The 13,560-nt window shown below is 38.7% G+C and overlaps 1 protein-coding gene across 4 annotated transcripts in view; it reads right to left on the reverse strand.

Annotated features, from left to right (window-relative positions):
* The window catches only part of adam22 (ADAM metallopeptidase domain 22), a 57,377-nt gene that overhangs the window by 30,057 nt on the left and 13,760 nt on the right, over positions 1 to 13,560 (reverse strand). For all 4 annotated transcript variants that reach the window (XR_013284215.1, XM_077526173.1, XM_077526172.1 and 1 more), the window contains exons 4-5: positions 6,459 to 6,525; positions 2,838 to 2,920 (exon numbers count right to left, since the gene is read on the reverse strand). Coding sequence is in view for 3 of the 4 variants with exons in the window: in XM_077526173.1 (XP_077382299.1) it covers positions 2,838 to 2,920; positions 6,459 to 6,525 (150 nt within the window). In the remaining variant the exon portion in view is untranslated. The remainder of the gene's footprint in view (positions 1 to 2,837; positions 2,921 to 6,458; positions 6,526 to 13,560) is intronic.

The raw sequence follows: 13,560 nt of genomic DNA on the forward strand, positions 1-13,560 counted from the left end.
ATTATGTATGCACAGCAGTGTTTCAACACAATTTATACGATATAGGATAGGAATGTTTGATACCACTTTCTTCAGACTGATGTCACGACTACTCAACTCTTGAGTAATCACTGATACCAAGTACTGATACCACAGGTAATTTTGATACATAAAATTTCCCAACAAAAAAACCCCAAAAAACAATGACATAATTTGAAAGAAAGACCTATATATCCTAATATAGGATTTTCCTGAAAATTTGATGAAATTAATGGGAATTTTCAATTTTTCGAATTTGAAGTTTGCGATCGTAAAAACGCCTGCTGTCGTGAGTACCGATACCTTGAAATAAAGCCAGATATCGGCCCAATAACTGGTATCGGTGCTTATTTACTACTCACACATCCATAGTTGTAAAGGACTAAAAATAGTCATTTGTTGAATTTGCAGCATTATTTGCTGAAGACAAAAGCTATTGCAATCAAAAACACGAAAGAGATCACATCGTCCAATTAAATCAGCCAGCATACTGTATTAATCTCTGGGCCAACTAGACATGACATTGTGGATGGGCGAGTACCGATAAAAGACACGGGCACCAGGCCAATACCAGAAAGGCCAAAACCAGCCACGATACATAAGGCAAAAAAAAATAAAAAATCTGACAGTTCGACACATCAGCAAATCATTGCTTGTATCAGAAAGAAAGGTCTTTCTTCACATTTTTTTTGTCATCATGTTGAATGAAATTTCATACATATAAAATATACTTGAGGAATCAGTACTCAATATTGGTGAGAACTCGGAGTCAATATTCGTACTGGTATCGGTCTGAAAAAAAAAAAAAAAAAGTGCTGACAAACAACCCGACATGACATGACATATTGGACGTAACATCTGCACACATTACTTTAGTTCTTGTGTATGTGATTATATAAAAAAGTTGAACATCAAAGTGGCAGCACTTTAAGATCGCACTTTCACTGACTCAGAAAGTCACTGAAGTCAAACGCTTGACATTATGGGATTGAACGTACATGCGCACGCACGTCACTGGCGGCAGCACTCCTTTTAATAAGTCACAGATCAATTTCCCACGGAGCAGCTGTGTGAAGGTCTTCGCCGTCTACGGTACCGTAAGCCCACGAGCACCTGAAGTGACCGCGCCACGTCCCTTAATTAACTTTATCTGAAGCTTTTAGGAGATTGGCGGTGTCAAGCTGCGAAGTCGGGGAGGGCGAACTCGTGCACACAATTTGCCTTTTTTTTTTCCCTCGCCTGCCTTTTAATCCTCAATGTGTAGAAATAAGAACTAAAATCCATCTAGTATTTAGTTAGTGATACATGCGAAAATTCACTCGTAGTGAGCACCCATTTCTCAAACACTTAAAATCTTTTATTGTCTCAAGGCTGTTTTTTGTGCATGTTTTGCTATCGTAGCTGTGGTGCACATATCTATACAGTAAAGAGACGAAATCGACACCCGATATTTATGCGTATGTGTGCGTTATGTGTATTGGCATTCTGAAAACCAACTCGAGCCGATGCTGAACGATTTTCATCTGACGTGACGGCTGAAGATGGCAACATTATCTGCCTGTATGCGGTTAAAAGCTATTATTGCAGTGTAGGCTTAAGTTTCTGTTGCGTGTGTGCATAAAACACACAGAAGGGAGACAGCAGGGTGTATATTATGGTAAACACCTGACGCAGCTTATGGGAAGCACTCTCTCTGCAATGTCTGACACTGTTGTGCAGCCCAAAACGTGCACAATTCTATTCCTATGGCATAGTTATAGTAGAATAAGTCAACATATTCCATTACATTAACATTAGTGTTTTAAGCCCTTAACATCTGAGCTTTGACTCAAAACAGACCACCATAATCATAGCCCATCAAAGTAGGTGATCCTCGGTTGTTATTACAAATATGGTCCTTATTACCAAGCAAATGCACATTCCTAATTAGTTAAATACTGGTATTTTGACGCTATATTAAATGTTACGTATTTGTACTTTTCCTGCTACCTGATATAAATGGCACAGCAATTATATTGGAATGCACAGAAATAATCATTTTGAAAAAATCTAATCCAATATGTAATTTGTGACAACGCCATTGAATAATGCAAATGTTATTAAAAGCCTGAGCTTAATTAAGCTTGCTCAGCGTTTGCACACGCCATAATTAGAAGATTTTTCTTGCCTGCATTGATGAGTTGATGCTCCAATGAATAGTTGAAAATGTAAAATCATGAATGTCCAAAAAGAGATGCAGGGATGTAAACGATGTAATTAGCTGTGCAGAAATGGAATTTATATTTCTATATTTTAATTACACGCCTAAGGTGAAAACGGGAAAAAATGTCATGCGCATGAATTCTGATTAGAGTCTGTCATTCAATGAAACTGTCCAGATTCGATGACTAAACATGAATTAAAATGCAGCTTTCCATATGGAATACCCTCACACTTGTAATGAAACACACCACGAATATGAATATATATTTCAACACTCATCCAGGTTTCCTTGCAAAGACACCTCCAAAAACAAGCCATTGACACGTGGTCACAAAACGTTGACCATTTCAACGCTTGTAAAACTTTTACAAAGTCATTTTACATTTACACTTAACATTTTCCAGTTTTATTGCATTATATTCGGTATAGCGTAGTTGCCTCTTATAAAGGGTACTGAACAGAAATGGTTTGTACTACCTGTCTGATTTCAAATGTTAAAACAAAGCAGAAGGCGGCTAAATTGAATCAGCATTGATGTCAATGCTAGATGGGACTATGACTCAGCATGCTTACTCTGTAATTCACATAAGCACATACAATATATTATATGTACTTACTGTAGGCCGTGACAGGTAGAAAGGGCTGCGAAGGAGTGAGGAATATCTCTGACTTTCCCCTGGTAGTAGCAGTGCTCTCCTCCCTGTAAACACACACACCGGATTACATATTTGCTTAAATTCCTCAAATGTCTCATATGGCCAAAACACAACAAATTAAATGTGTGTGAAATGTGTGAAGTAAATCCTAATGTTAGTGTTTGTTTACCTTAAATGGTAATCATTAGCGCACTAATGCTAATTGTGATTGCTAACCGTTTAGCAAAGGCTAGTATGGTTGGTATTTAATAATGATCATGCACAAATGATAATTAATTAGTAGTTATATCCACTCAATTTAACTCATGTAGCTATAATGCTGTATGTGTGAACTTAATGGTGGTTAGTGTTTGTTTACCTAAAATTGGTAATCGCTAGGGCATTAATGCTAATCGTGATTGCTAACAGTTTAGCATAAGCTAATTCTGTTGGTGTTTAACTCATTCACTGCCAGTCATTATAGAAAATTTTTACATTTCCAATACTCACGTGATATTACATTCAATAATTATATATAAACCGAATCTACCAAATAACAGAATAGACTCCCTACTTTTTGTCCCATCCCGTTCTTTTATAATTGACAGCAGAAAAATGTAGGTTTGCCAAAATACAGCCATTTCTCCCATGGACTCTGAAACTGTGTTTATTTCCTATAAAATGGGGCAATGATGTCATCTACCGGTGGTTGGGCATCAGTAAAGTTGTTTCCAAGTTTGATATTTACAGTGGAGCATGCTCAGATTCGCCCCCATTTAGCACCGCTCTAAAAAATACAATTGACAAGTATACTTGTCAAAGGCAGTGAATGAGTTTTAATAATGCATAATGTACAGAAGAGAATAAATAATGTGTATTTATATCCACTCCAACTCACGGTCAACCTTAGTGGATTAACAAACAATAAATAAAAATATATTTTTTAAATAATTAAAAAATAAAAAATTATTGTGGGTTGGGGGTGGCGATAACCATTTTAACTCATTCACTGCCTTTGACACGTATACTTGTCAATTATATATTTTTTGAGCGGGGATAATGGGGGAGAATCTGGTTATTCTCCACTGTAAATGTCAAAGTTGGAAACAACTTTACTGATGCCCAAAACCACCGGTAGATGACATCACTGCCCCATTTTATGCAAAATAAACACAGTTTCGGAGTCCATTGAACTAATGGCTTTATTTTGGCAAACCTACATTTTTCTACTGTCAATTATAAAAGAACGGGACAAGGCAAAAAGTAGGGAGTCTATTCTATTATTTGGTAGATTGAAAATTTAGAGATTTTCTAAGATGGCTGGCAGTGAATGAGTTTTTAAAAAGATTCGATAGTGACTGCACGAGTAACATGGCATGACTCCTTCTTGTGATTAGCTCCAAGTCATACCTTATCAAAGACTGCCAACTTTTTTGAAAAAGAGCTGCTTCTTGGGTATTAGTTAATGCGAAAGGATACCATTTTATTGATTTAAAAAAAAGAAAAGTTTTTCTCATATTGTTGGGCAAATGAACCGCTCCAGATGATGCATATGGCACAGTTGCATGTTGCTATATTGTATTTTGTGTCGCATGAACGTGTGACCTGGTGCGCTACTTTGTCTCATTATATCAGCACTCTTTCCACTCCCAACTTCAGCACATCTTTTTCCCTCTCTACTTACAACCTCTACTGTATGCATGCGTGCACCTTCTCTTGCTCCCTGCAAGTAAACACATTCATTTTTGCAAATCAGTAAGTGTACATGGTCTAAGTGCTCGGCGGGGCCGTCTCTTCTTCCTGGTTGCTTCCTCGCTGCCTAACAGCCATTAGGAAGACAGGAAGACGGACTCCCTTAGGAAAGTCAGCTTTTATCAGGATCAATTACCGCCATGATGCAGCGCATAGCGACGCACCGCACCGCAATACGCCCGCATGGTTTACGCCGTTAAAAGCACGCTGGACATGCTAGGACATTAAAATCTTGTGTCCAACACCACGTTCCAAAACGGTGACCAGTGATTATGCTGCTGCAAGGATGCTGCAGTCCTTTACTGCATTTCTTTGACTTATTAGCTGAATTTTCATCCATCGATAGACTATTTATAGCTATACAAGGAAGTACTTATAAAAATGTTGTGTAGTGTAGTGGCTTCCTAGGGACCCAGTGATAAAATGTCAAATCTGACCTTTTCATTGCTTTGGCGTATATCTGCAGGGTAAACACGGGACTAATTAAATACAATTGATTGTGGCCCTGTTCCATTTAGGTGGGGCAAGGGCTAATAATAATGTACAAGCTGGCTCTAGCCAAGGGTTGTGACACACTTAACAGATTGGAGACATTCTTTCTGTACTTGTCTTGTACTCATTTGGAGTCAAAGCGATTTTAATTCTGTTTTTCTTTCTCAGAGCGAGACAAATTTTGTACCGTCATGTGTTTACTCAATGATGGTGTTGTATCTTTTTTTCATTTTTTATTTTTCAAGCTTAGACTGACCTTAACACAGATACTGAAGAAAATAGTTGCAATGGTATGAGCATAACTATTGCAACTATTTTCTTCAGTTTCTCCGCAATTGTTTTGTACTGTAACAACTTTTTTTTTGTAAGATTACAAATTTCTTCTCACATTACAATTTCATTCTTGTGAAATTAGACACACTTCATTTTTGTAGGACTGACTCTATTCTTATAATATTAAACTACTTTATTCTCATATTTAGGACTTTATTATAGGAAATTACATTTTCCATTAGTGACATTTTTTGTAGTTTTGTCACATATTTTACTTAAGTGCAGCCTCTACACAAGGCATCTCAGTTCTCAAATAATTCTGTAGCAGGACAAATTAAGTGATACATTATCACACCATCACTTCTCTTTGCTTTGAGAAAAATAAATGAATAAGTGGGAGGTGCTTTTTAAGAAGCTGGTTATGCTTTAGCACTCGTCTAGAATTACCAGTTATACAAGTAACAGATCGATCAAAGGAACAAAATGAGCTGGTATTGTTGCATCATTTTATGTTTATGTTTGCGCTACCGGTGAATGACATGACCAGGAAGGTGTTTTCAATCTGAGCAGGACCAAGTGCACGCTGTAATGTTCCAGTGACCTCTATATTGGCCAACAAGGCAAGAAAAGCTTACTTTCTGTCATATTTATACAGTAGATTCATTTATAAACAAACATCTTATAATGACGTCGTTAGGTTAATTCTTACAGGATCCAAAATTGGACTAATTTGCAGTTTAGAAGAGTAGCTCCCTGATCCATCTTGAAAGTAGTACTTGTGCGATGTAACACGAGGCCTCAGTGGTTTTCCTCTAGCAGACGGTTGGATTGTTGGGGGATTATCACTTTTAATCTCGCGTTAGTCAAAGTTATACGCCACAGACACTCCAATTCCACTGGAATTCAACATGTTTGATTCTGACTTACTACTGTCAATAAACGTTAAAGGGCCCAGAAGAACAAGCAGGATCGTTGCATGAAGTTATAAAAATGTGCTGCAACGGGCCGTCGGGAATATGACAAATAAATCTGAGTTGGAATATAGTGTAGAAAGAAGAAGAAAAAGAATGATTTGCAGAATCTTACAGCAGTGGCGACCGGCTTCCCTTTCTCTGACAAATGCTTCTCCACGTACTCTGAAGACAGCAGATCACTGGAAGGGAGAAGACAGAAGGGGGAAAAAATGTCAGCAAATGTGTGATTTTCATTCAAGCGTCACTCCGTGCCGTTCTTATATTTTATGGAATGATCGTATTGTGTGAGCGTTTCAAAGCATCGGCTCGGCTAATTATGACCACCGAGGAGGAGGAGGAGGGATGAGGCTATTTCCAGACCGCAAACACAATTAAACAAATTTGAGACGACGTGTGCGTCTGCAAGTGTGTGCGTGTTTAACATTGCATTCAAGGTCGAATAGAGGTTGCAGTAAAAAAAAGAAAAAAAAAAAAAAAAAAGACAACATTGGCAGAAGTGGGAGAAGAAATAAATTGAGAGCGTAAGTAGAAGGAAGACTGTGAAGCCAGTGTGTGTGTGTGCTTTCTCAATCGTAAGCATCCCAGAGGAAATACACACACACACGCACACACTGCTGGTTCAACCTGACACAAAGACATATAGCCATAATGAACAATATGCTGCAGAGGCAAAGAATAAAAACCAAACGGCAAACAGAAAATCGGATTCAAGTGTAAAAATCTCATTTCAAGTGAACGGGCCTTGCGAACGAGTGTTTTTTTATTTTTATTTTTATTTTATTTTTTCTTTAGAGGTCTATTTTTCCAGAACATCAAGGTTGAACTCTCAAATTGTGCCTTTTCAATGACGTGTGACAAAAACATCACAATTTTGAATTGATTTATTTGAAAGGGACAATGCACGAGTCAACATTTTACAATGTAAATGTGCCCCAGTTAGCGAAGTCAAGCTACTTTTACCATTGGCAGTCCCTTGGGCGGATGTAAGAAATGTAAAATCATAAATCAATCTCCAACAATATACAATAACATGACACGAGTACGTCTCCTGTACAGTTGATAGTACGAACTAATCTCTCTCTCAATCAATGGGAGCAGCTTTGGCCCGACCTCAGCCACTGTTTCAGTTTTTTGTTGAAAACACGTGTTTCTCTAGAACAGGGGTGTCCAAACTTTTTCATTTGAGGGCCACACCCAGAAAATCAGAAGGACACAAGGGCCACATAATGTTCTGAAGAGAAATTGTGTTTAGTCCTAAAAATTGCATCAATCATTTATTTGTGCTTTTGCATATTTAGAAAAATGCTACAGTATATAAAACAATTTATTTGTAATATGGCAGTAGGGTTATTATAGTTTTGAATTTTTCGTTTTAGTTTTTATTAGTTCAGTTCTTTAAAAAATGCTTAGTTTTAGTTTAGTTTGTTAATTTCAGTGTTTTTATAACCAGCATGGGCGCATTGTCATCTGAAGGTGCTTTTCTATTGGCTGCTGCTAGATGACGTTACTTCTGTGTGACATACTTTCAAACGTCATTATTCCGGTTGATATCAAAATAAATCTACTAAAAATCACATTTAAAATCATCCCCAAAGGCTCATGCATTAAATTAATTACCAAAGACTAAAACAAATGACGTTTGCTATAATTATAGTTGTGTAAACGTAAAATGTAGTTTCAGTTCGTTTTCGTTTTTTAAAAAGCATTTTCATTCTTATTTTATTTTGGTAACATTATTTTTTGAATATTAGTTTTTTCATTAGTTTTAGTTAACTAAAATAACCTTTAATGACACCTGTTTTTCGATGCCCTCCCTTCTTACTTTGACCATCTCAAGTGAGCCAACTGAGCATATGTCGCGGGCCACTGAAAAATGGATGGAGGGCCGCAAACGGCCCCTGGGCCGTAGTTTGGACACCCCTGCTCTGGAACCTTCAAATGAAGTTGTTCTGGTCACATGTTTATCAACCATGAGTCCCACAAAGCACAGAGCAAGATGTGCTCTCCCCTATTACACTGAAGGTATGTGAGCTAAGGTGTATCAATACTTTTTCTGCCTCACAACAGACTCGCACAGGAAATAAGACTCCTCTGGAAGACTAATGGCGCGCTCGGGTAATAAAAGCACAGAGAGGAGGGAGATAAAATGGAAAGATGGAGGAACGGCCATCACGGGGGGAATAAAGAGGCGGCGAATGTTAACGAGAGGGAGGTGTCAACGCAGACCGATATCCCATCATGCAGCGCTCCAAGGTCCTTCCGGGAAAAACCCTGCGCCATCACGACTGTGTAATAAGAGCCACGGCGCTCGCTCGACAGCCTCCGATTGCGCATCATCGCTCACCTCAGATGACCAGCAACACATTAAAAGCCGCGCGAGGATGACAGGACAAAAGTTACACAAAAGCGTGCGTGCGTGCGCACTACTGTGGTGAAGACATGCTCTGTGGCTCAAAGGCGCGCTGTTAGCCTTTGTTCTGCTGGGATGTGTGTTTAAGATTCACAGCTTGTGATCTTCATCCATGCTGAGCCAGCCCGGCGAGGAAGGGGGGGCAGAGAGCGAGCGAGGGGGCATACTGAGGCGGCATCGAAACCGCAGACTCTAATGGAGGGGGCACGATAACACATTGCAGATTTACGTCTTGGAGGATTTAAATAATTTATTAGACAACGACGCAAAAACGCAAACCCTTGTTCACACTCAGCGGCCTGACACCATCCCCCCAACACACTCGCCTCTCCTCATGTTCACATGCTGATTTTCCAATAAACGTTCATGTAATACTGCCACGTACTTGGAATTAGGCCCCGAAAGATTAATCGGGCGGTTTATTTAATAGGCCGATTTATTTATTGACTTTTTTTTTTTACACATTAACACAATGATAATGATGGTTTTTTTTGGTCTTTGTGGAATCCAACAGACTGTGCTGCTTTTGTTATTGCCTGAAACAAATTAAAAAAAAAAAATGAAATGAATGAAATGTTCAAACATCCACCCCAAAAAATTGGAGAATTTTTGCAGATTTTTCCTATAAAAATAAAGATAACTTGACTTGACTTGTAACAAACTCAAATGCCAAGTATTGTAAAACCGTCAAATGATCTGTCTGTATTTCATATATTTATTGTTGTAAGCAGGGGACCATTTTTTTAATTGATCGACTGAATTGGTTATCAGAATTTAATTCTGGCAAATATCACAATCTGCATCAAAAGATCGATCAGGACCTACTTATGCCCTTTTTGTCTTTAGATACAAATTACTCACAAGAAATGAATAGTCTCCAATTTCTTTGGCTGTCTATTGATTAAAAAGATAGAAATTCCCTCAAAATTGCATAAAAGTAAAATGATGGAAATATGGATTTTAATTCTGGCTCCCACTGCTTGGCTGGTGCTCATGTAGCATTGCAAGTCTGGAGTTTCATGTACTGTAAAATTTTAGGATGATGATAATAAGGTTATGGGAGAAGGCTATTTATGACTTTCCATTGGTAAAACCAGGTATGAGGTTAGCTGGGGTTCCCATCATGCAGTCGATAGCACACGAGCGACATAACCCACACATTCATCATCATCCACATTTGAGGTTTCAGGCCTAATGACAAAAATACACTATATATATATATATATATATATATATATATATATGTATGTATAAAATAAATGGCTTCTTCAAATAGACCATCAGGGGGAAAAGTGGTAACTAGTAAGTAGCAATTAACTCATTTACTCCCAATAACGTATAAATATGTTTTTTAATGCTCTAAGTGTCCCAAAGACGTATTTATACGTTTTTTTTGTTTTTTTTTATGCTAGAGCATACAGAAGGCTTTGATGCAGCCTCTCAACTGCAAAGAACGGTTGCAGAAATGGTAGTTATTACACAAACGGCCAGCAGGTGGCAGCAGAGCAAAGGAGATCAACCAGGGCCATGTAGAAAAAAAGCTCAATTACTTACAATTTGAAATAGATTTGTGAAAACTGATGAAACTTAGCTCTCTTCTAATGGTAATTGCTGCAAAACTGAAACAGATAGAAACATAAAACAGCCGGGAGCGAACGGGACTGCTTATGTGAAAATGGCTGGGAGTGAATGAGTTAATTATTATAGTAATTAGCACTATTACTCACACACAAACAGATCACATCTGGATTCCGTTGCTGACCAAAACAGCAGCACCAAAACAGACTTGCATGTTGCAATATTTAACCTTCCAGGTATACCTGATAATGTTTTGAGTGGACAACCTTTTTCGATAGGTCTATGTTGCTCTCATTCGCCGGGTTCATGACCTTCTTCTTTTCAACAGCCTACTTATCCTCCTCTCTGCTGGAAGATGTTTTTCTCCGCTCAGTCGCCGCGGCAACGTCTCGTGTTGGCGCGCTTGTCAATCAGAGGATTTCCGAACCAGACGCTGTGCCGCTCGAGCTGGCAAACCATTCATAAGCAGGCACGCAAGAGCCATTTACGTCACACATCCCCCTCACGCTTTCTCACCCCTTGAATGTCAGCCAGCCCACTCATGCTCCGAACGGGCAAAGATGTTGCACTCACAAGGCTTATTCCATTTTATTAAGAGGCACGTCAGAAAGAAGTGAAAAGTAGGCTGGCGTCATCCTTTCTTTAAAGAATGCTACCAGGTGTATCTCTTTTTTTATATAGACATAATTATTTTTGCTAAGTGCATTACAGTGGGCACAATTGCGAACATTAGGAGTAGAAGAAGATCAAAATTGCACCATTAGGCGAAAAAAAAAAAAAAAAAAAAAAAAGACATTTTACTTATTTCAGCATTGAGAGCACAAATTGGTGAGAACCACACAAACTGCAAAGGTAAAAGTGCATAAAATACACCACTATGTATATCAGGGATGTAACGATATCCAAACGTCACGATAGAATATTATCACGATATGAAGGTCACGATACCATTATTATCGTGATATTGTGGGGAGGTTGTCGATATTTAAAAAAGGTCACTATGTAAAAAAATAAGCTCATACTAAAAAAATAAAATAAAATAAAAAAATACAATATTGTGCTTTTGTACATAACATCAATGTTATGTTATTATTATTATGTTATGTTGTTAATGCACGCACACATTGACCACACATAACAATTAGCCAAAACTCAACGAGTTCATCACTTATAATTATCTGCCGCAAATCTTTCCCCAACAGATTGTGATCTAAAAATCACTCTTAAAACCCCCCCACACCGCAGGATAATCTTTTAGAAGCATCCAACAATCAGAACTTTGCTAACTGATTTGGAGCAGGGGAAAATGATCACATTTGCTGCTCTTATTATCATTATGTGTGCACCCCGTTTAAAATTCTTGTCACATTCTGTGTCGCCAGGCACCGCATGGATGAAAAAGCACCAAAAAAAGGGCAGGTTTGGCAGCACTAATGTTAATGTGAGTGTGCGGAGCGATTGGCACAAGAGCGGAGCCTAGCAGCCTTTCATTGCGTCCACAAAGGCTGAAGTCTAATCATCCAAAAAACAACACACATCCATACGCTGCACTTCTCTTTCGTGTATGGACTCGCCACTCAAACCCACGTTAGGACAGCGGGAGGTCCACAAAAGCAGTGAACCTGCTGTGTCAGGCGGAGGGCAGGGTGAGGGGTGGTGTTAGGTCGGAAAGGTGGATGAGGAGAACAGAGAAGAGAGGAGGAAGTTTTCTCTTTGGGGATTGCTGCAGCTGCTCGCACCTTAACAACCCCACCTAAACCCACACTGAGGCCCCATTAAAGGTCTCACTCACACACATAATTCATTTACTCACTAATTGCTTATCAAGAATATCTCACTTTGAAGCCGCTTTTTTTCTACACAAGCAAATTGAACTGATGGCAGTTAACAAATGCTGAGATGAGGAGCCTTCTTGATTATTAGCCTGAAAACAAGCTTTTATAGTTCCTTAAAGGAATACAAGACTTATGAAAAACTAACCAGCTATTCTGTGAAATGGTTCATTTCAAATCTTCCCTGAAAAAAATGGGAAAATTCATGTTGAGCGATTATGATTTCATAGCACTTCTTATGAATATTTTTGCAACTCATTCACTGCCTTTGACAAGTATACTTGTCAATTGTATTTTTTAGAGCGGTGCTAAATGGGGGCGAATCTGATTATGCTCCGCTGTAAATATCAAACTTGGAAACGACTTTACTGATGCCCAACCGCCGGTAGATGACATCATTGCCCCATTTTATACAAAATAAACACAGTTTCAGAGTCCATGGGAGAAATGGCTGTATTTTGGCAAACCTACTTTTTTCTACTGTCAATTATAAAAGAACGGGACGGGGCAAAAAGTAGGGAGTCTATTCTGTTATTTGGTAGATTCGGTTTATATATAATTATTGAATGTAATATCACGTGAGTATTGGAAATTTAAAAAATTTCTATAATGACTGGCAGTGAATGAGTTAAGTACAGTATCGGCCATTTTGGATGTGATCATCGTGACGTATCGCGTGCGTAAAATACACATTGAATGGCATGGCTGCCAGTGACAACAAAGAGACTCACAAGGAATTATTGCGTCAAAGGTGAAATTACGTCCTATAGCAAAGAAACACTTTGTCAAAATCAGTATACAGCCATGGAGAACTCGCCAAATATTTGTATCCAGCCGAGCGTGAAGATTAAATCGTCCTCTAAGGAGGACACATTCAGTCGGCCGGCTTATAGCGAGTCAAAGTTGGGGAGTGTCTGCAACGTTGCGTGTTACAGAGGTTCAAAATTACCAATTAAGTCACCAGTGACATTTTTCACTCTGGAAATGTAAATTGTGGACGGGCCGTAACCTGAATGGTAAACATCTGGGTGACTTTTACTCTGCTAGGCTAAGCTAAATGTTGTGTGCTAAGCACGCTTTAGCCCACACTAGGAGAGGCTGTCCCCCACCGCCCTACCCCCACACAGAATGACACGAAACCTGACATGTTGAGGATTTTGCTCTGATCAGAATTGGCGCAGTATTTGGGATCGAAAACGACCTTTATCTTGCCCATTACGTCAACAAACTCCGAATCAAGTAAACGAGGGCGGTTGTCGTTTATGCACGGGATACGTCATCGCAAACACGATTTTGATACTTCATCGGTTTAAAAGAAAATTTGGGGAATAAGATGCCAGACATACTTGCACATTTATTCTTTATACACAATGCCTAATCCAATACTGGAAAAT

The sequence above is a fragment of the Festucalex cinctus genome, chromosome 7 (genome assembly GCF_051991245.1).
Source record: "Festucalex cinctus isolate MCC-2025b chromosome 7, RoL_Fcin_1.0, whole genome shotgun sequence".
NCBI lineage: Eukaryota > Metazoa > Chordata > Actinopteri > Syngnathiformes > Syngnathidae > Festucalex > Festucalex cinctus.